General features: G+C 40.7%; 1 protein-coding gene across 1 annotated transcript; it reads left to right on the forward strand.

Annotated features, from left to right (window-relative positions):
* The first annotated feature begins 7,824 nt into the window (after positions 1-7,824).
* On the forward strand, positions 7,825-19,594 carry LOC145437335 (uncharacterized). The gene is made up of 4 exons (XM_080314538.1): positions 7,825-8,467; positions 10,208-10,403; positions 10,761-10,996; positions 14,651-19,594. The coding sequence occupies exons 1-4, from the start codon at positions 8,182-8,184 to the stop codon at positions 18,271-18,273; spliced, it is 4,341 nt and encodes a 1,446-aa protein (XP_080170664.1). The 5' UTR covers positions 7,825-8,181; the 3' UTR covers positions 18,274-19,594.
* Positions 19,595-20,941: the final 1,347 nt, after the last annotated feature.

Below are 20,941 nucleotides of genomic sequence, written 5' to 3' on the forward strand. Positions count from 1 at the left end.
ACTAGGGGCAGTGGCCACATGATATGCAATAAGATTTGAAAACATTTTCATCATGGGCAAAAAAGCATTCGTTCCGTCAATGCGGCGGTTGAACTCATCAATAACGTTGCTGCTAAGCATGGTTGTAATGACTCGAGTCACGAATTTTTGGTGACTCGAGTCATTTTATTAAAAATGCAAAATGACTCGACCCGACTCGAGTCAATTTTTGTATTGACTCGACTTGTACTCGAGTCATTGCGCATGACTCGGACCAAGTCATATGACTCGAGAATGGGTCTACCAAGACAGGCATTTCATTGTAATTTCGAAGAATAGTAAAGTTAGCACACTATTAATGTTTCGTCTATCAGTACTGCGGTACTTAAAATGCTACCAGAAACTGTTAAAAGTGAGGTAAATGAGTATATTATGAATGTGAAGCATTCGTCACCACCGAGCAGAGTTGTAAAAAGTGGGTTCCACAGGACATTAACTCGTGACTGAACAGTCCAAACAATTACTTGGACTCGGACTCGAGTCAAAACTATAAAAGTGCGATTGACTTGTGACTCGGAACCTTGTGACTTGGTTACAACCCTGCTGCTAAGTCTGTTGTACGCATCGAATGATCCATTGGTTTGATGGTCAGATACGGTTGGAAAATGTGTTGCAACATCACCTGCACTAAGGCTGGTGGTGAGCTGACTTAAATTTGAGTGCCGATTCGAACACATTTGAGTGTGAGTATACTTTTTGACGTGAGTTGAGTAACGAAATCGTTACTACGAATAGAGAATCGCTACTCGACAGCTGATGAATGTCTCCACCCCTACTTATAAACTCCAGACTCCAAGCCAAGCAAAGGTAGGCTAATTTTTGAATGTGAATTTATATTTTTTGTTTAAATTGAGTTTGCTATCGGAGCCGTAGTTGGGAATCACTGATATATAGCCTACTACTATAAATTGTTTATTCTCTCTCAGCCCACGTAATCAGATTTACCGGTAGAGCTGATGGAGGTGGTGTCACCTAATTATTAATAATACATATTCGGGTGGGCCGATTGTTATTAACTACTTTGTTGCATGTTGTTATTCCGTGACCTCCCGTCTGCTATATCTTCAAATTATATTCATGGAATCGCACAAACCTATACCAGAGTAAACTAAAAGACGCACACAATTCCAAATTGGTATTTCTTCGCGGGCACATCATTCTTCTCTGCGAGTGGCATTTGCTCTGTGGGGCTCATATTACCAGGTCATTTTGACGCCTATCGACAATTAGACAAATATGTCGAAGTTTTCGGCCAACATGAGGCGGTCCTTTTCGGCCAAGGTTTGCTCGATCTCTATGGCGGCACACTTCGCGTAGTCCCATGTTGGGCGTATATAACTTCATATAACTTGGTGTGTCGAGACACGGTCATAGTCAACGCGGAAATGCCTCTTTCTTTAATCATGGGTGTTTATTTTTGAGAGGGGCACTCATAATCAAATCAAGATATTTGACCACATTAAATCGCGCCAAGCGCGAAGAAAACTTAACATAAGGTTGCATAAATGTCCAAAAATACTGATTAATTTATGTTGATCCACGAAATAACTTTGAGCCCCCTTCGAGCTCTGGCTCCACTCAATTGGGGGGTTTTGCGTGGGGCAGTTGCGGCCCCTATACAGGTACGATATAAATCAAAACTTTAAACTCGAAATTGCAGGGTCGTCATTTTCGACGTCTTAAATGAGTTGTGTCTTCTGCTGTAGCGATACCGCATGTGTATTGCATATTCGCGTGCGTTTCCGTCCGCCACATCGCAGTATCAAGTGATGTAATTATGTCGCGTTCGTAATGAACTTTCTAACATTATGTTACATTCCGTGTCTTCGTAGAACAGTATACAGTACAAAACGAATCCAAAGTCTTTATTCTGTAACAACGGAATCAGTAACACAACAGCTTTCCATAACATTACTTATTCGGAGCGCAGATACTCCTGAGTCAAGACAGTTCAAGGAACGCATATAGTATAAATACGAAAGTAATGTTCTTGAGGAAATATAGATTGAAACCAGCCAAGTGGCCAAAGGATGTGCGAACATTACACATTCGAGTTCAATGTTCGACGTTCAGCATCCATTTCCCTACAATATAATGAACACGACGCCATCACGTTTTGGCAGCGTCCTTGTACTGTTGTCCAATAGATGAACCTCGGTCCTCGACTTGCAGGCAACGAAACTATTACGCATCGATGCATGAAAGAGAATTTGATCACTTGCTGAAAAGAGGAAGTTGTCTGAATCAGCTGTACAATACATCAGCTATATGTTTACAGCCTGAAGTACTGTCATACACTCTCGATTGAAGCGCTCTAGCAATCTAGCATCAGTAATATTGTTTAGACTATTTAGAGTGTTATTTTTGAGACTGTTATTATCAACTTGCGGAAGGCTAGTCAATAAATATTTGACTGTTTTGACATCAATGGCGCTAGATCTGTCGGGCCGCGTATAAATTTACATTGATAGCACGGAAATATGCGCATCTTGTCACGCGAATGGTGCTTTCCAAATCATTGAAAAGTATCTGAAGTGATAGCGAGGAATTTGACAGAGTAAGATACAGGAAATGTCTGTTAAGCTGCTTTAAAAGGTAATTCAGACAGGTCGCCCCAAATATATTTTGCAATGGGCATACGACAATGCGATACATAGGCCTACTTACTGTGATACACTGATACATATAGCCTACGTCTCCACGACCAAGGACGAATCCAGAATTAAAACGTGTGAAGGTGCAAAAAATCACAGCCAGTCAGGAATACGTTACGAAGTATTGGCGAATTGTCATACCAAGGAAAATAAAGACAATAATACGTAGAAGCAGGAAGTGATCCTGCGGATACGCTAAAATCAGAATCTGGTATATTAGAACTTTCGTCGATATTTGGTATCACAAGTAGTATTTCAATAAAACACTCACCAAGGTTTAACTTACAAGGTTAAAATACAGAGGGCACACACATAGTTTGTTTGTTTTTGTGTTATTCATGGTATTTGTCGACTATTATGGTCATTTACACCAGGCCGATATTCTTCATTATTTTCCGTAACTGCCGACATACAGCACGGCCCACTTCTAGGCTTTTTGTAACACACCGCTTACGCTTACACACATAGTAATACAGATGGAAGAACATATTAAAAAGGCATCTCTGCTAAATTAGAAACTTAGGTGCCCATAGCCGAACCTATCGCATCTCTTACCCCCAATTAGATGGAGGGGCCCAGAATTGTTTCTTAAATTAACATTAAGTAGAACTATAAATTTTCCTTCCATTTAGTGTCACCAGTGTTCTTGATTTTAATATGGGTACCATCCCGCGTCACTTCATTGACAGAAATGGGTGTAACTGTATTCGCAATTTTTAGGAAACGGTATATTCCTAGTATTGCATGGTTTCGTTGGGGCGCTTTAGTCTAGGGCTGTGCAACCTGCGGGCATTTCGGCGCCGGCAATTACCGCATCAGGAGGGCACACCAAGATGTATAAAGTTTCGGCCAACATGGGACTTGATGAAGTTCGCTGATAAAAAGATTGGCAGAGATAGAACCGTGAACACTGCCGCATGTTGGCGGAAACCTACGATATTGATATGTCCAATGGACGTTGTCTATAGGCGAAAATGGCCTGCTCCTATAGTCCCTTCCTTACAAATTGAGCCCCAAGGTACAAATGCAACCTGCGCAGGATAATGATGCGCCTCGTGATGAAATGTTTATTTGGAGTAGCGAGCGTCTCGCAAAAGTCTCCATAATAGTTTGGTCTGGCACATGTCAGCAATACCTATATATTTTAAGTAGCAAAAACATCGCCCGAGGTCACGAAATAACAGCATGCTTCAGTAATGTACAATGGGGTCATCCGAAGAGAGAACCTCATAAATAGTCTAAACAGTATGGCTGGTGTATAACCACGTGATCTTTGACTTTTGACGATTTTATCTAGGGTTACCAATGCCGTAGGGATGGTGTGAACGCGAGGTTCACGTTCGTGTTCTGTGTGTGAACCTTGGAAATTTAGAGGTTCGCGTTCACAACAGAACCTAGGTAGGTTCTGCACTGTGAACCTTTTTGGTAAATTGTAATTTGCACTTCATTATAAGATCTTTGGTTCAAATTTATTGCATTTCAACTGCGGGTCACTCTATGCATGGCGCTGGCAGCATAAAAAATCAACACTAAAAAGCATGCACCTTGACAACCTTAAAAGTTTTACTTGCTTTTATATTACAAAAAGTTTCTCGAAATATCCAGCTTTCCGTTTGTGAATATTTAGTGACTCTCTGCTGTGAGCTTGACCCGCAATCACACAACATCACGAGCGATATACGTAGTCAGCGAATGATGCTTATGCAACCAATCAATGACATTGATATCGTTTTCTGATGCAAAGAATCGAGCGGCCGTACGGGGTCAATCTTGACTTCATATCTTTACTGTATCATTAAAACCAAATCCGTGCGATTAAGGTGCTGGCTACTGCTGTATAACTTGTTGTTTGCGGTATCGGTAGCGAGTATAGAAACCCGTTTTACACTCTGCGCGATATCAATGTAGCAATACTCAGACTCCGAAGTCCGAACACATTGTCCGGTCTGGCCAAGACCGTTAAGGCGTAGGCTTAGCTTCCCTGGTAAGTCCTCGTCGAAATTGCTGGCAAAGCGACGGAATATATTGATTTTATGCGATTATTATATCCTTTGATTACCGCGGTTGATACATTTAGCGACGTTTAAAACGCCAATATATAGGCTACTTCCGCAATGTGACATTATGGGGCCCGGGTCTTCGCTAGGTATCGTGTGCAACTGTGCATTAATATAGGCTATCACTTCATTGAAAGACTGGGTTGAAATTAGCAATATGACGTCACGAGGTTCACGTTCGTGTTCACACAGAACCTTTCGAAAAGGTTCGCGTTCACACGAACCTGAACCTTTCAGAGGTTCACACCATCCCTAGACCATACGTCCACATTTAAGATGATTTGCCCTCTTTTTAGACATTTTTGAAAGTGTCCCCGGAGGACGTCCAAAAGTCCTCTATTTTGAGATTTTGTCCTCATTTTGAAAATTCTGATCAGATATAGGTTAAAATTCGACTGAGATATAGGAAGTCAGCAGTCCAGCCGTCCATTTTTACGGATTATACTCCAGTATTGAAAGTCTGGAAATTTTGAAAAGTGTCCTCTTTTCATATTTCCAAAATATGGTAACCCTAATTTTATCGTCATGGCCCACTATCTGTTGCTGTTTTTTCTGGTATTCATGGCGATTTTCGACTGTACTATGGTCATTCACACCAGGCCAATCTTACTCATTTTTATTCCGTATAGATGCAGACTTGAAGCACGGCTAGCTTCTAGGCTGATAGCAAAACTATTCTGAACCCTAGCTGTATGTCGCTAGAATTAAATATATTCCTTATTCACTGTAGAAATGGTAAATACACACATAATCCGGGAAGCAACCTGCCCCCAAAGGAAAATGGCGAGATTGGAGTAAATTTTTAAAATTTCAGTAATACAGTCAAATTGTTATTCATATGCAATACATGGAGAAGTCAGATTACATAATTGCAGTAGATGAAGAATTGGCAAGGATTACAGAGCAGAGGTAGAGATGATTGAAAATGAAGGATCGATATTACAGAAATTATGCTGTGATTCACAAGTGTAATTTTAGTCCAGTGGTGCATTCAAGGCCTCCCGAAGAATATGCATAGTGCCCATGCCCAATACCGTGATCTTTTGGATCATGTCGAATCGAACGTTACCCGGAATCTGTGGATATGTCTCATGAGTTAATGAGTTAATGAGAATTAAATATATCATTATTAATATTAATATGGTTAAAAGTGGTAGTGGCGCTTGTCTCCCTTAAGGGTCCGGTGCACCACGGTCTGTAATTTCCTCCTGGTATAAGTACCCTTGCAATGTAATTCGACCTCGGCTATACGGATCAAAAATCAAACGATTCTACGACATGACGAATTCAGCCGCAGGGGTTAATAGCTCGGGCTGGACCAAGAGGTTATAAGTCGTGAATGGAATGTCATGATTACGGCTTGACTCAATGAGAAAGGACCGCTGAAAATCATATCCTGCACAATTTAGTAGAAAATGGTCGACGTTTTCGGCGATATTACAATGAAGACATAGCGGAGCATCTGATCATCCTATTTTGAACGAATGAGCGTTAAGCCTACAGTGGCCGGAGCGCAGACGGAACATGATGACCTCAAATTGCCGACATGCATGCATTGACAGGATTTTAGTTGAAATGCAACTATGGAAACGCTTATAATGCATCCATTTATCTTCACATGCGTACCCGTACAGTTCCGCCAGAGAGTTCGCGAATATTGGCTGACAAGTGACTTTGCTTCTCCGATGGTCACCTCAGGGACCTGACGATTGTCTTGCGTTAGTAGTTATACCTATTCCGGCTCATTCGTGAATCCAATATTACCGGCCTTAGTGTGTTATGAAGAGATCGTGTGTCTGTCTCTGTGAATCGTATGTAAAAAGGGTAGTGATGAGATAACCTGTAGTGGAAACGGGTCTGGGTGAATCTCCATATATTATGTTGATTACCCTATCGGGGCTCAACAGCAGCGTTTTTCTTTAGCGGGGCTGACATAGCGCTGGTACGTCCCTTGTGCTGTGTGGGAACCGACGAAAAATCCCTTCATGTTTGATCACGTATTCACCATAAATAGGGCTACCGAACGTCCTCTTTTTTAGCCTAAAATACCACAGGGGACGTTACACAAAATGAATGCATAAAGGTGGATATTTATTAACTATTAGTTATGCATGTTACGCACGTAGAAATCAAACCATCCGTTTCATATCACCTGGGATGGAGGCAGAAAAGCAGTATTCTGAAAAAAAAGTGGTGAAGAAAAGAGGTTACGAGCAGTATTGCTGTGATCGGTGCATCGCAGTAAATATGTGAAGAAATTTGAGTAAGAGTTGCAGACGTGTAGGTAGGCAACCGTCAATATACGCTACTGATGTATATCTAATCTATGGATAAAAGTATGTATTGTATAGTCCTTTACTCGCCACCTACTGGGAATCGGGGGATAGAAATATAGCGACTAATAACGCAAGATAGGCTGTAGACTGTTCAAAAATAACCTTTTTTCCCGGATTCCAGCCATTCACTGATTAAATTGTCAGGTTACCCTAAAGAACGCTGCACACCAAATTTGGTTCGATTCTAACAAGTATAGGACTCCGCAGATCCAATTAAAAGTTTTAATTTATTATGAAAAATTGAAAAAAAAAGTTCCAAATTTTTCTGCCAACCCCATGAAATTGTTGAGCTGTCTTCAAAGACGTTGCAAAACAAATTTGAGTCAATTCCGACCAGTAGAAGCGGAGTCATGTGAGTTTTTCGTTGATAAATCGCGGATTATCCACCGATCAAGGATAATCCGAGAATTCTCATCGAAAACTCACATAACTCCGCTTCTACTGGTCGGAATTGACTCAAATTTGTTTTGCAACGTCTTTGAAGACAGCTCAACAATTTCATGGGGTTGGCAGAAAAATTTGGAATTTTTTTTTTCAATTTTACATAATAAATTAAAAATTTTAATTGGATCTGCGGAGTCCTATACTTGTTAGAATCGAACCAAATTTGGTGTGCAGCGTTCTTTAGGGTAACCTGACAATTTAATCAGTGAATGGCTGGATTCCGGGGAAAAAAGTTATTTTTGAACAGCCCTGTCAGTCGTACACGCAGTTGAGTAGAGAATTGGTAGTGATGGTATATCACTGTCATAGCTCACGGTAACTTTCCGCTTATCATTTGAGCATAGGAAATCTGAACTGCAGTGTAATCAATATGAATATATATATATCCATGAGGGTAATTCTTCGATTCTATTTTCCGATCTCACGATGGAGAAATAGACGGGCAGGCGGCGTTATAGTTTTTTCTAGAAGCTATCAGCACGACCTTAAATCTGACTAAGTTACTCAAAAGATGACAACACCTGATATGTGTTTCACAGCCGAGAACAATGTATGTTGTTCCATAGGCCTCTCAGGACATGTAAAGCTGAATGTCTTGATTAGGTTTATCTATATCACAAGACCTTATGACAAAAGGTATATTACGCTGAAATGTCATCGGGAGGGAGCGCCGATAATTTTGCCGATGTTTGCTACGAGGAAATAGCAAAAATCAAGAATACGGATTGGCTTGAGTTTGCACGCCGGAAATTGGATATCCCCGACAATGAAATTGACGATATAAAGGCTAACTATAGGGACGACATACGCGAACAAAAGTTTCGAATGCTGCAATTTTGGGAGTCGCATCGAGAGGATAGAGAATGCAACCCATCAGCAGCGCTTGCCAAGCTGGTGTCAGATTTTCAAGCGTCGAAATCGGAATTTGAATGTGCGGGTTAGTTGAACTCAGTAGTGCCTCACGTGACGTCATTATGAGTAAAATAAAATTGTGAAAACCTTCAATGAAAAACACACCAATAATTATGTGAATTTTCTATCGACGTTCATCAATGACCAATTTTGAAACATTTTTAAATACAAAATCACGAAATTCACATATTTATAGTTCAATAACATAGTGCGAAAAAAATAAAATTTCAAAATTTATCATTCCACCCCATGACATTGTTAGGCTGTCAGTAAAGATTACGCAGACCAAATTTGGCTCAATTCCAACCACTAGAAGCAAAGTTATTGCAGTAGAAAAATTTGGATTTGAATAAAATAGTATTTACGGTGACTAATTCTTTAATTATTTATTATAAAATCATGGAATTAGAAACTTTTCTACTGCAATAACTTCGCTTCTAGTGGTTGGAATCGGGCCAAATTTGGTCTGCATCACCTCTACTGACAGCCTAACAATTTTAAGGGGTCGGCAGAAAAATTTTGAAATTGTATCTTTTTGTCTTTTAATGATAAATTCAAAACTTTCTACGGCACGAATCTCGCTTCTACTGGTTGCAATGGAGCCAAAGTTGGTGTGCAGCGTTTTTTAACCAGCCTAACAATTTTATCAAGTAGCCAGTGAAATGTGAAGGAAAAGTTTTTTTATTTTGAACAGCCCTAATACACAGCTCAGAATTTGTAATACCTGGTATTAATAGAATGCTACTGTGGTACTGATCTCGAAAATCTACACATTAATAACGTCAGAACATCAGAACTCCCTCAAAATCGTCAAGGAATGTAAAATTAGGCGTTGTTACGTACAATGGCAATGCAGAGAAACAATGACCTGGAGTGAGGCACAGTTAGACATGCGTCACCTGCTTTTAGCTAACAATCCAACAATCGCAGCACAATGTAACAATGCGCTATCGACTTCGCAAACCGATGTTGTAGTATGAATCGTGGAGTTGCGACGGTTAACATGTAGCGCAGAGCAAATACATGTCCCTATGGATATATCTGTTATGTATTTTTCATCCATACCTATTCCTTCAACCGCAGATACGTAAATAGTTTAGATAAGATAAAGAAATAGCCTCGAATGTTGCATTGTAACGGAGTTTGGTATATTGTGACGCAGTCATGCCGTCTGGGAGCAGGTGAGGATCAGCGCAAATCGCAAGCGTATTGGTCATTGCTGCGCAACCGATTGAGCATTCACACTCTCACTCTCGTGCGCACTTGCTCCTGAGCTGCTCAGACGGCATGGCTGCGTCACAATGCCAAACTTCGTTACAATGTAACATTCGAGGCTGATTTTGGGGGGTTGCAGGGCCAAAAGAACAATAAATTTTATATTTTCGCAATCAGTACCGCGGTAGCTTTCGATTGATACCCGTTTTATCAAACTTCGTGCTCGGCGAGCTGGTGAAAAATTACCGTCAAATTGCCTTTAGGCAAATTGAAAGTGTGACGTGGACCAATTTCACTGAGCCGTGAGATTTGCTTGTGTCCACACCATATATGACACTGTGGCGGAACTGACGTTTGCGCTACTTCATCTTCGACTGATTTAATGCATACCTATTTGTCATTTCTTCGTAACAATAACTTTCCATAGCACTCATATCTCATCAATTTAGCAAGCCATGGCCTGCTCAATTGTTGCTGTTAAGATCCAGAATCCAATAGCTGGCGTAATGGAGGGATTACTTAGAATCTAGAATTGTCGTATCAATTTCAGGTGACGGAACTCATACGGAGAGGCACGACGTCAGTGAGAGTCTCATATTGGTATATGATCAAAATGTGGAGCCCCAAATATCAAAAACGAAAACACAGTTGGAGGAAGCGGATTTCTTAGTACGCTCCGTGGCGTGCAACAGCAGCAAAAGACCGAGTCAGAAGGATATCAAAGCAGTCGATACATCATCCCGGAGGTAATGTACTGTGATGCGCACCTCAAAGTGACCACAGAGACTCAACCATTGCTACATGTCGACATACTATACACATCTGACCTGACTATTTATTCCTGGCAACTGACGTAACGGTTAGTCAATGGCTATCACCAGAATTACAGTAGCAGATAATCTTATATCTTGCTTACAAATGTGCAATCACGCATATATCAATGCATGAGTTAGTTGATCGTCAAAAGTATTGTTTTGAGCTTTTTATTATTAATTTCTTTATTCGCAGTAAAACTGGTGAATACACACATAATCCGGGGAGCGCATCATCCTGCGTTTTAGTTACTTTTCACTTGTAATATATGTCTCATCTTTATTATTCAGAATATTCATTCTCACGGGAACATTCGTGAACAGCTCGATGAATTTCTTTTCCGGGATTCTCGTCAAATCTACTCACTGCAATACGTTACTCCTTACCAAAACTGTAAAAGAAAAACCGCGAGAGTTTGAACATTTACCAATCACAACGATCAACAAATTAACCGCCGAAGAAATGTACCACGCTATTACCACCTTCGCGACACAGTCTGTGGTTCGCGGGCACTTGGATCATGCAGGTAGGCATCAAGTAGCGTATATATCAGGGGTGTCCAGTAGGGCTCTTCAAAAATGACTTTTTTTCTCAAATCGCACTGGCTACTTGATAAGACTGTTAGGTTACCTAATTTAAGCCTACACACAGAATTTGGTTCAATTCCAGCCAGTAATCGCTTTGCTACAGGAGAAGTAAATTTCTATTTATGATATAAAAATAAATAACGAAAAATTTGAAAATTTCCTGTTCACCCCATGAAAGTGTTAGGCTGTCTATAGAAACGATGCTCACCAAATTTGGTTCAATTCCGACAAGTGGAAGCGGAGTTATTGCCGCCGAAAAATTTGGATTATGAATAAAATAGTATTTACGGTGACCGATTCTTTGTTTATTTATTATAGTTGTGCTCACCGTAAATACTATTTTATTCAAATCCAAAGTTTTCGACGGCAATAACTCCGCTTCCACTGGTCGGAATTGAACCAAATTTGGTGAGCATCGTTTCTGTTGACAGCCTAACACTTTCATGGGGTGAACAGAAAATTTTCAAATTTTTCGTTATTTATTTTTATATCACAAATAGAAACTTAATTCTCCTGTAGCAAAGCGATTACTGCCTGGAATTGAACCAAATTTTGTGTGTAGGCTTAAATTAGGTAACCTAACAGTTTTATCAAGTAGCCAGTACGATTTGAGAAAAAAAGTCATTTTTGAAGAGCCCTAGTGTCCAGCCCTTGGGAAAAGGGTCACATACGGTTTACGAATGATTTCGCGGCCCGCTTGTAGTGTTACAGTTTATTACCAATTTGTAGTCTTAGAAATGGCTGATTTGTAATTTTTTAGCAAAACCCTCACACCAAAATTCGAATCTTAGAAATATGTGTCATCCTTATATTTACAATTATAAGCATTACAAACACAGCCAGAATAAAGTCATAAAATTCTTACTGTGCATGTCGATTCGACATTTGAATGTAAAGTTTGGCACTGTTTTTCTCTAAGTGTCCAAGTTCGACAATATTGGTCGGAATAGAGGATGTAGCAATGCAAAGGGAGTCTTCCTAATGGTTGTTGCAAAACGGTGATGTCACCGGAGATTTGATTTGGTTCATCCGAGAACAATCCTGCTCTTTCAAGTATCTGATGTTGAATAAAGGCATTTTGCGCGAGTCTCTGATATCAGATTCACTTCAATGAAGTAAGAAAGCAAGAGGTGTATTACTGACTCTTGAAGCACGATAACAATTGTGTGGAATGAATGTGGACTGATAAATTGGAAAATGTGTGTTGCGATTCAATATAAGCCACTTGAAAACAATTGTACCCCCCGAAATGTAAGTTCGACATAAATTACCTTGAAAATCAAGTTGATAAATATAATTCATAGCGAAATGTACCCTGCGGGCGACTCAGGATCTTCCCACGGGCCAAGGGTTGAACAGTCTAGGAATGGTGTGAACGTGAGGTTCACGTTCGCGTTCTGTGTGTGAACCTCGGAAATTTAGAGGTTCGCGTTCACAACAGAACCTTGATAGGTTCTGCACTGTGAACCTTTTTCATATATTACAATTTTCACTTCATTATAACATCTTTCGTTGAAAATTATTGCATTTCAACTGCGGGCCACTCTATGCATGGCGCTGGCAGCATTAAAAATCAACACCTAACGAGCATGCGCCTTGACAATCTCAAAAGTTTTACTTGCTTTGTTACAAAAGTTTGCTCGAAATATCCATCTTTCCGTTTATGAATATTTAGTGACTCTCTGCTGTGAGTTTGACCCGCAATCACACAACATCACGAGCGAAATACATAGTCAGCGAATGATGCTTATTCAACCAATCGATGAGATTGATATCGTTTTCTGATGCAAAAGAATCAAGCAGGCGTACGGGGTCAATCTTGACTTCATATCTTTACTGCATTATTAAAACCAAATCCTTGCGATTGAGGTGTTGTTAATGGGGTAATATCGGTAGCAAGTATAGAAACCCGTTTTACATTCAGCTTAATATCAATGTAGCGATACTCAGACGCCGAATACATTGTGCGGTCTGGCCTAGAACGTTAAGGCGTAAGCTTATGTTCCCTGGTAAGTCCTCATCGAAATTGTTGGCAAAGCGATGGAAGATATTGATTTTATAGGAGTAGCCTATCATATCCTTTGATTGCCTCAGTTGATACATTTAGCGACGTTTAAAACGCCAACATTTACTTCGGCATTGTGGAATGATGTGGCTCGAGTCGTCGCTAGGTATCGTGTACATTAATATAGGCCAGGGGTGGGCAAACTACGGCCCGCGGGCCGCATGCGGCCCGCAACACCATATTGTGCGGCCCGCGAGCGTCTAAAGAAACTTATTAAAAATATTGATAAAACGCGTACTAAAAATCGAATTGATGCAGGAACATTTTCGTAGTATATTTTACCACGATTTAAGGCAGTGGTTCTCAAACTGGAGGCGGGAAAGCATCTGGAGGGGGGCGCGAAGCTGAGCTCGACTGAAAAAATTTTTCGCGCTCCGCGCGATTTACATGTCATTCATCATTATATGCTCTGTATTTAAGTCTGAATTTCATATTTAAAAATCTCTCATCCACAGTAGTAGCCTTCCATGCCATCAAACTCTCCGTTAGGTGTGCTAGCATCCTGGTTGCGTCTAGAGATATTACGATAAGGGGTACGCGAAATCTTTCACCATCATTAGGGGTAGGGCGTGTCTTAAGAAGTTTGAGAATCACTGTTCTAAGGTAAATACTGACTATATTATTTTTTATGTTTAATTTCTGGCGCGAGAGCCCGATCTCAAGGCCCACGCAGTTTGAAAGGTTTCAACTGCTAAACATCACAGAAATCCTAAACGAGATTGACATAATTCGGATTGGATTGGCCATTCCAGTTTTACTTATTTCAGTGATGTGCTTATAAAAAACGATTTGCGCGTGTCTTAGGCAGATTCGTTCTCTGTATGCGTAGAATTGGGTATTTATATTTTATCTACACATAGTAGAAGCGTGCTTGAAGCTAACATGGTTATGATGCTGTCAGCATTGTGTGTCCTGGAACTGGACCAAAAGTGGAATTAGTAAATCTATGAGCAGATCGATGCTCACAGATTTAAATTTCAATCCGGTTCTAAGAATCGGGACAACCGACTTTCATCTCTATAGTTTTGACAAATTGGTTATTAATTGGTCGACCAGCAGCCTATGAAATATCTTGTCACTGTTTCTGACGCGTATCGAACAATGTTTGGTTTGTTTTAGTAAGCATATATATTATCTCCATGCCATCACTATATAATCAAATACCAATAATACGTTTTGGTTTATAATCCAAATTTTATATAGTGCGGCCCGCGAACGGATTCAGATGTTGAATGCGGCCCGCGGGCTCAAAAGTTTGCCCACCCCTGATATAGGCTATCACTTCATTGAAAGATAGGGTTGGACTTAGCAATATGACGTCACGTGACGTCATGAGGTTCACGTTCGTGTTCACACAGAACCTTGCAAAAAGGTTCGCGTTCACACGAACCTGAACCTTTCAGAGGTTCACACCATCCCTATTGAACACCCCTGTCATATCATACACAGCATGTTGCGTATATACCTCTGCGGTTCTAACTTTCGCAGTATGTATTCCTTTGAATAAAATACAACCCTTTTCTGGTAGATTCCGACGAAGAAGACTTTGATGACATGCCTGAAGATGACAAGTATCATCGGCACACCCAGGCTTTGGAAGACAGCGGTTTTCCGGATCCAAACGATGCCAAATATTCCAATGTATTAGTAATCGGACGAATAAGCAGAAGAATTCCTGGGTTACGAAACTTGGCGAAAGTACCATGGTTGAAAGTTTTTGATTTTGATCCGAAGAGTCGAGCTTTGGGCGTGCTAGCAAACGTGGAGGAAAAACTAAAATCATTGAGGCACGTCACTATTTCTGACGCCAAGGATAGTAGCGTTGAATCAATCAACGACAATGCAACGAATTGGGTGTTCATCAACGGATATTGCGATAGTGAATTTAAACATTTCGTGGAATGCCCCGAGCTGGATGAAATGGTCGTGTCGAAACATCTGAACTCGTTGGTAGATCACTGCGTGGCGAGACAAGTCTTGAAGGTTGTTGTGATCTGGGAACCGTGTAACTATGACGAGCGTTTGGACATATTCATGAATTGTCTTCGATTCGTACTCAAAAGTCAGAAGGTCAAATTTTGTTCCGTCTTATGCACACCTTCAAAGCCGGACAGGCGATCTGAACTGGGTCAGATGGTGAAGCGTCTTCGATTGGAAGAGTCAGTTTGTGTCGTACCGATTCTATCTATCTGCAGATGGATCAAGGAAAAGAGCAAAGAAAACTTAAATGCGTGCGAAAGTAAAACGTTGCCTCAATTTCTATCGGATGGCCAAAACGATGCGTTCATTCTAAGCCAGAAAGACTTGAACTGGCTGTCCGTGTGTTTTGATGTGATTGGATCCAATGAAAGTAAAGTTCCCGATGAGAGTTTAAGTACGAATGGACAAGATTTCCTGAAAGGAGGGAAAGCTGAGTGGCAGATCATAGCGTCGATGAAATATGTCGCCAACCGGGATATTTCGCCCGATCCGATTAAATTTGTTCGAAATCAATATATTGACACAGGCAAGTCTGGTATTGTCACAATTTTTCACCCGCCCGGTGGTGGTGGAACAACATTTTCGAGAAGGCTTTTGTGGGAGCTACGAACCTACGCGCCTTGTCTGGAATTATTATCCATGAATATTTCGATTGAAGATGTGAAAAATAGATTGAGTTTCATTCGCAATGAGACTCATCTACCCGCCGTGGTTTTGGTGGATGGGAGTAGTCCTTTGGATGTGAAGACGTTACTCGAGACCTGTAGATACGAAAAGGTTGTTGTCCTGCACGTGCAGAGATTTTATTCATCTAGTAAAAAGTTACCAACGAAGAAGACAGCAGATTTTATATGGGTTCCTGAAAACGTTTCGAAGTCCGAGGCTGACAATTTATTGACTATTTTCTCGTCAGTAAGGCCGAAACGGAAAGGCGCTTTAGCTAAATTGACTGATGACGTAAATCGAGGATCCGATCATTGTATGTTCGAATACGGATTGACTGCTTACGATTCAGAATATCACGGAGTCAAAAGCTACGTGCACGGAAATTTGCAGATTTCAAAGGGTGACGAACTCAAACCTTGGCACAGAGTGCTGATGTATCTTTCCCTTGCACTTTACTACGGTCACTGCGCTTTACCGTCACAATTATTCTCCAATTTACTGTTGCAAAACGACGAAGATGTTGTTACACTTGAAGATTTGCCTCACCAGGCTAAAAAATTTGTGATTGAAGATGGCGTCAACCTATGGAAAATCAGCTATTTCATTGTTGCCAAAGAAATTCTGGAACAAGTTCTTGTAAAAAGACAATATCCGGAGTATCCCAACCAAGGACGGAATTTGACTCTGGAAGCGCGACAAAACTTATGCGACATTGTAGTGGATTTCATAGAATTTGTTAAGAGGAACCTATCGCCTATGCTTGCAAAGCGGATTCCTTCGCACATTCAAGATATCTTGACCAATATTCTTATCAAGCGAAATTACCAATATGCGGGTGAGAATGATGAGTTCGGGAGCAGATCGAAATATTCACGGATTGTGGACGATGTCGCAGAAGATGAGAGCAGGAAGCGTATCTTAAAGACGTTGGTTGAAAATTTCCCTTCGAATGCAGAATTCCATGCTCATCTCGGGAGGTTTTATGGCATAAATAAACATTTCCAGGATGCCGAAATATGCTTCCAGGATGCCTTCCGCGTTAGACACCAAGAGAAAAAGGACGGGGAAAGACGTGATGAAAGCCGATCGATATCAGACGGTGACCCTGTTCTACACCGAATTCACAGCATGTACGCGTTCTATTTAAACGAACAAATACGATATGAAATTACAGAATCGAGAAGCGCGCCTAACAAAAAACTCGTCGAGAGTATTCTTGAAAAAGCGGGACTCGCCGTTGAAAATTTTCGCAAGAGCAAGAATTATTACCAAAAAGGTTGTAATCCGAACTATGTGTACATTGGAGAGATTAAAGTTCGGTTGATGATAGCAGGTTACGCCAACAAAATCACTCGCAATAATATAGCGAGTCTTGAGAAAGAAACGATCCCATTTTGTTCCCTGGGAAAATTCGTTTTCGAATCATTCAGCGTCTGTGATCAGTTGCTTGTGCAGTGTACGCAGTACGCTGAAGAATACAAAATTCCGCAAGATGAGCTGGACACATGCATCAACAATTTCAATACGTTTTTCAAGAGCAGTGAAATGGCGTTGAAGCACTGGATGGGCCGTGACGAGTCGACATACTCTAAAAAATGTCACATTGCTGTTTTGAAAATCGAAATGACGAAGAAAAACGGTAACTATCCCAAATTTCATATCTACGAAGACGCGAAGAGCGAAAAGGTCGTGCTTCAGCTAATCAGATTATACGAAGGTGTACTCAACGACTCCCGGAGCAACGAATGGCAGCATTCTTACATTTCAAACTATATGATAGAATGGCTACAGGCTATCCGCCACCCACTCCTCGGACGGAGGGAGAGCTACAGCTACACACTAAAGAAGGTGCATTCACGCGTGGAAAAGTGGGATCAGAAAAATGAGCACGGATCTTTATCAACATTCTACCACTACGTGCTGACAACCCTTCTGGCATTGAACGGGGTCAGAGGAGAATTGACAAACATGTACAGCAAAACGTCCTATAGTCTGAAAGAACGCATAAAAGACATGAGGATTCCGTCAGCTGCTATGGAGAGAACAACAGAGTGGTTGGGATGTATTGACAATTCGCAATCATTTTTGACTCTTATCCACCGGAATTTACTAGGCGAATGGGATGGAACGTTTTTCAAGAAAGACAAAGCAGCCAAGCTCAAGGTGTGCAAGGGAAAGATTTCCACTTGTCACATCTGGTATGGTCATATTGTCCTCGATGGAGCGCGGAAACCAGAAGTCACCGTGTTTTTCAATCCGCAGCGTTATGGTTTCGTATCATCAGATAGCAAGCAGAAGATCAGAGTGGAGTTTTACGTGGGATTTAACCCAAGACACTGCGCGGAAGCCTTCCAAGTAAAACGCCTCGAAAAGTACGAATGCCCGAAATGCAAGACTCCGACCGAGATCTCACGACTAGGAAGGGTGGCTGCTAAATGCACCAGTAACTGTGAAAGATGTGATGCCGTCGTTGACTGTCAAACTTGCCAGAATGTCTCAATATAGCGTGTCTGTCTATATTGTAAATATGTCTGTCCGCTCCTATTTTCCTCCTGACCAAGTTATTTTCATTTTCAATTGCTCTGTATTTCGCAATCTTTCTGTGATTTATTTCGAACAGACGGCCAGTCACGTTTCAGATATCAGTTGCCCCAAATCACTGACCGTAGACCAGCACTGTATTGTATGTTCCTGTGGAAGTTGCATTCCTGAGCTCAGGCAATTCGAAGGAACGATTTATGGATTTGTTGAGACTGACACCAAAATTTGCATCAGTGAATATCTAGCATAATTAGTAACATATTTATCTACACTTCTTCAGCCATCTTAAGACCATAAGCAGGTTTTCATCGATATTTAACGTAGTCGGACTTTAACCGCATTTTGAATTTGCTTTGAAACTCGGATTTTACCAAGATTTTCTACGGAAATATGAAGAATTGGCATGATATTGGAAGTTCACCATTCGGACTTTTCCGGTTTAAATTTCAAATTGCAAGCCGAAGCCGAACGGATTTGAATTCTAGAATTTGGGAATCCAACCATTTCTGGTGCAGTAAACACAACGAAATCGATTGGTTCACTGTGTCTGGATTACGTAATTCTCTTCAGTTGACACAAGAAAACTTACGGGAATATTTACACTGGCTTGCCGAGCGCTAAATTTGATAAAACGTGTATCAATCGAAAGCTACCGCATTACTAATTACGAAGATAGAAATTTTTATTGTGCTCTTGGCCCTGTAACCCTTCAAAATCAACCTCGAATTCTGCATTGTGACTGGTCATTTGCAATGTGACGCAATAATGACGTCTTAAATAACGATGCCGCTGCTCAGTAACAAGTGAGCACTGAGCAGCGACAAGAGTGAGAGTGATCCGGTCTGTCCTATGAATGGGGGAGTTCCACTTCATTTTGGACACGCGGTGGCGATAAAGATAACTCGACCCAAATCTGTTCTGTTGCTATATGCTTTACTATGGGACTGGACAAAATATGGACCTAATTTTGTCTCTTGAAATACAACGAGGATGGTAAAAGTATCCATATCAATATTATTCATTCGTATCGATATCAAATAGCTGTTGGCCAACGAAAATGATGCTATTTATTGGCGTCTTGTCCTCGTGACAGACATTGGCATCCTGGCATCTTACATTGCTGTTAATTTTCGTGCGTATAATAAGTTACCAGCGATGGTTTGTTTTGGTATTAGCGAAAATCAATTATGCACTTTGAAGTCTGTTCGCGGCGATTCGATTTCATTGTGTTTTGCGATGTCACTTTTGTGTTGAACCATGATGAAATAACGATCGCTAATCATTATACAGTGTATATACTGTATACAGATACACAAAAGAGGTTAGGAGCCAAAGCGAACCCTGAGACGCGATAGTTCATGCCAGCGACGATGCCTTGCGCACCAGGCGTATTGCAGATGCGATTGCTCAGACCAACGATTATATTAAAAACACGGGAGTGGACGCTCACGAGTGCAAATGCAATATAATTTAGAGAAGCGGAGCGATGGAGAGCGGAGATGGTATTTCTCAGACCACTCGGGTTGAAATAGATGTTTCTAAAGAGATGGCGTCGCGTCGACTGATCAAGAATTACTGATTACAAATTAGCGATGTACATTTGGTTATCTAAAATGGTCGCCGATTTGGGGAAATAGTGATTGTTCTGACGCGGCACTGATGTCAATGAGTGCCGATTTATCAGGTGTCGGATCCTGTCTGCTATATATACTAAATCTGGCAATGAGGACTATATGGTAAACTTTGCGTATCAGTTCTCTTGTATTCTCAAATATACAGAGGTGGTCAAAGTAGTCAAGAAAGCTATTCAAGTAGAAGTAGAAGAAGCGACGAAAAAATCTACTCAGGTACGAGTAGAAGTACTTCTTCCATAAGCAACCCAAAACTACTTGAAGTAGAAGTAGAATTTACTGACTTAAAATCTACTCAAGTAAGTAAGTAAGTAGCTGTGAAAAGGATCGTGATTCGTTCGCATGGATTGTCAAAAGCTGCAAATTGAGCTATGCGAAAGGTGCAGAGCTTGATTCATATTGATGCATACCTGGAGCTGGAGGTATCCAATTTGGACAGCATAAGCATTCGTCTGCATTAAGGGATGAAAATGATAGTAATGATATGGAAATGTGATACTAATCCTCTGCTTACTCGAACAGCCCGTTTTAGAAAGTGTCATGATATGGCGCCCTTCCCCATATTATAAGGCCCGTATAGTTTAGTCGAAGAGCAATACAGAGAAGTTGTATCGGATACGGTGTAAACACTTAACGCGATTAGTAAACGTTGGAAAAAAATATGCTGGATCGTAAAAATGCCATATTGTGTAGCTTTATTTCCGGAAATTAAAGGTATTACTATGCACTTGCTTGCATCTTTCAACATGTAAGTTCTCCAGACAAAAGAACTGAAACTATAATTAGAACTCAACCTATAATACTCGTAATTGAAAGAAAAATACAAATACTACTTCTAAAAAGCGGAAAATATATTGTAACGTTAAAAAAGTCAAATTCCACTTTTTTTCAGATTAGGACACGTCATGGGCTGCTAGGTATAATGGGTAATTGATAGATTGCGAAACGGTACTTTCAAACGTTATGGGGGGGGGCATACTTACTGTGATGTAATATCTGAT

This window comes from Botryllus schlosseri, chromosome 4 (assembly GCF_051294905.1).
Source record: "Botryllus schlosseri isolate E-star chromosome 4, Bs_hap1, whole genome shotgun sequence".
In the NCBI taxonomy this organism is placed as follows: Eukaryota; Metazoa; Chordata; class Ascidiacea; order Stolidobranchia; family Styelidae; genus Botryllus; species Botryllus schlosseri.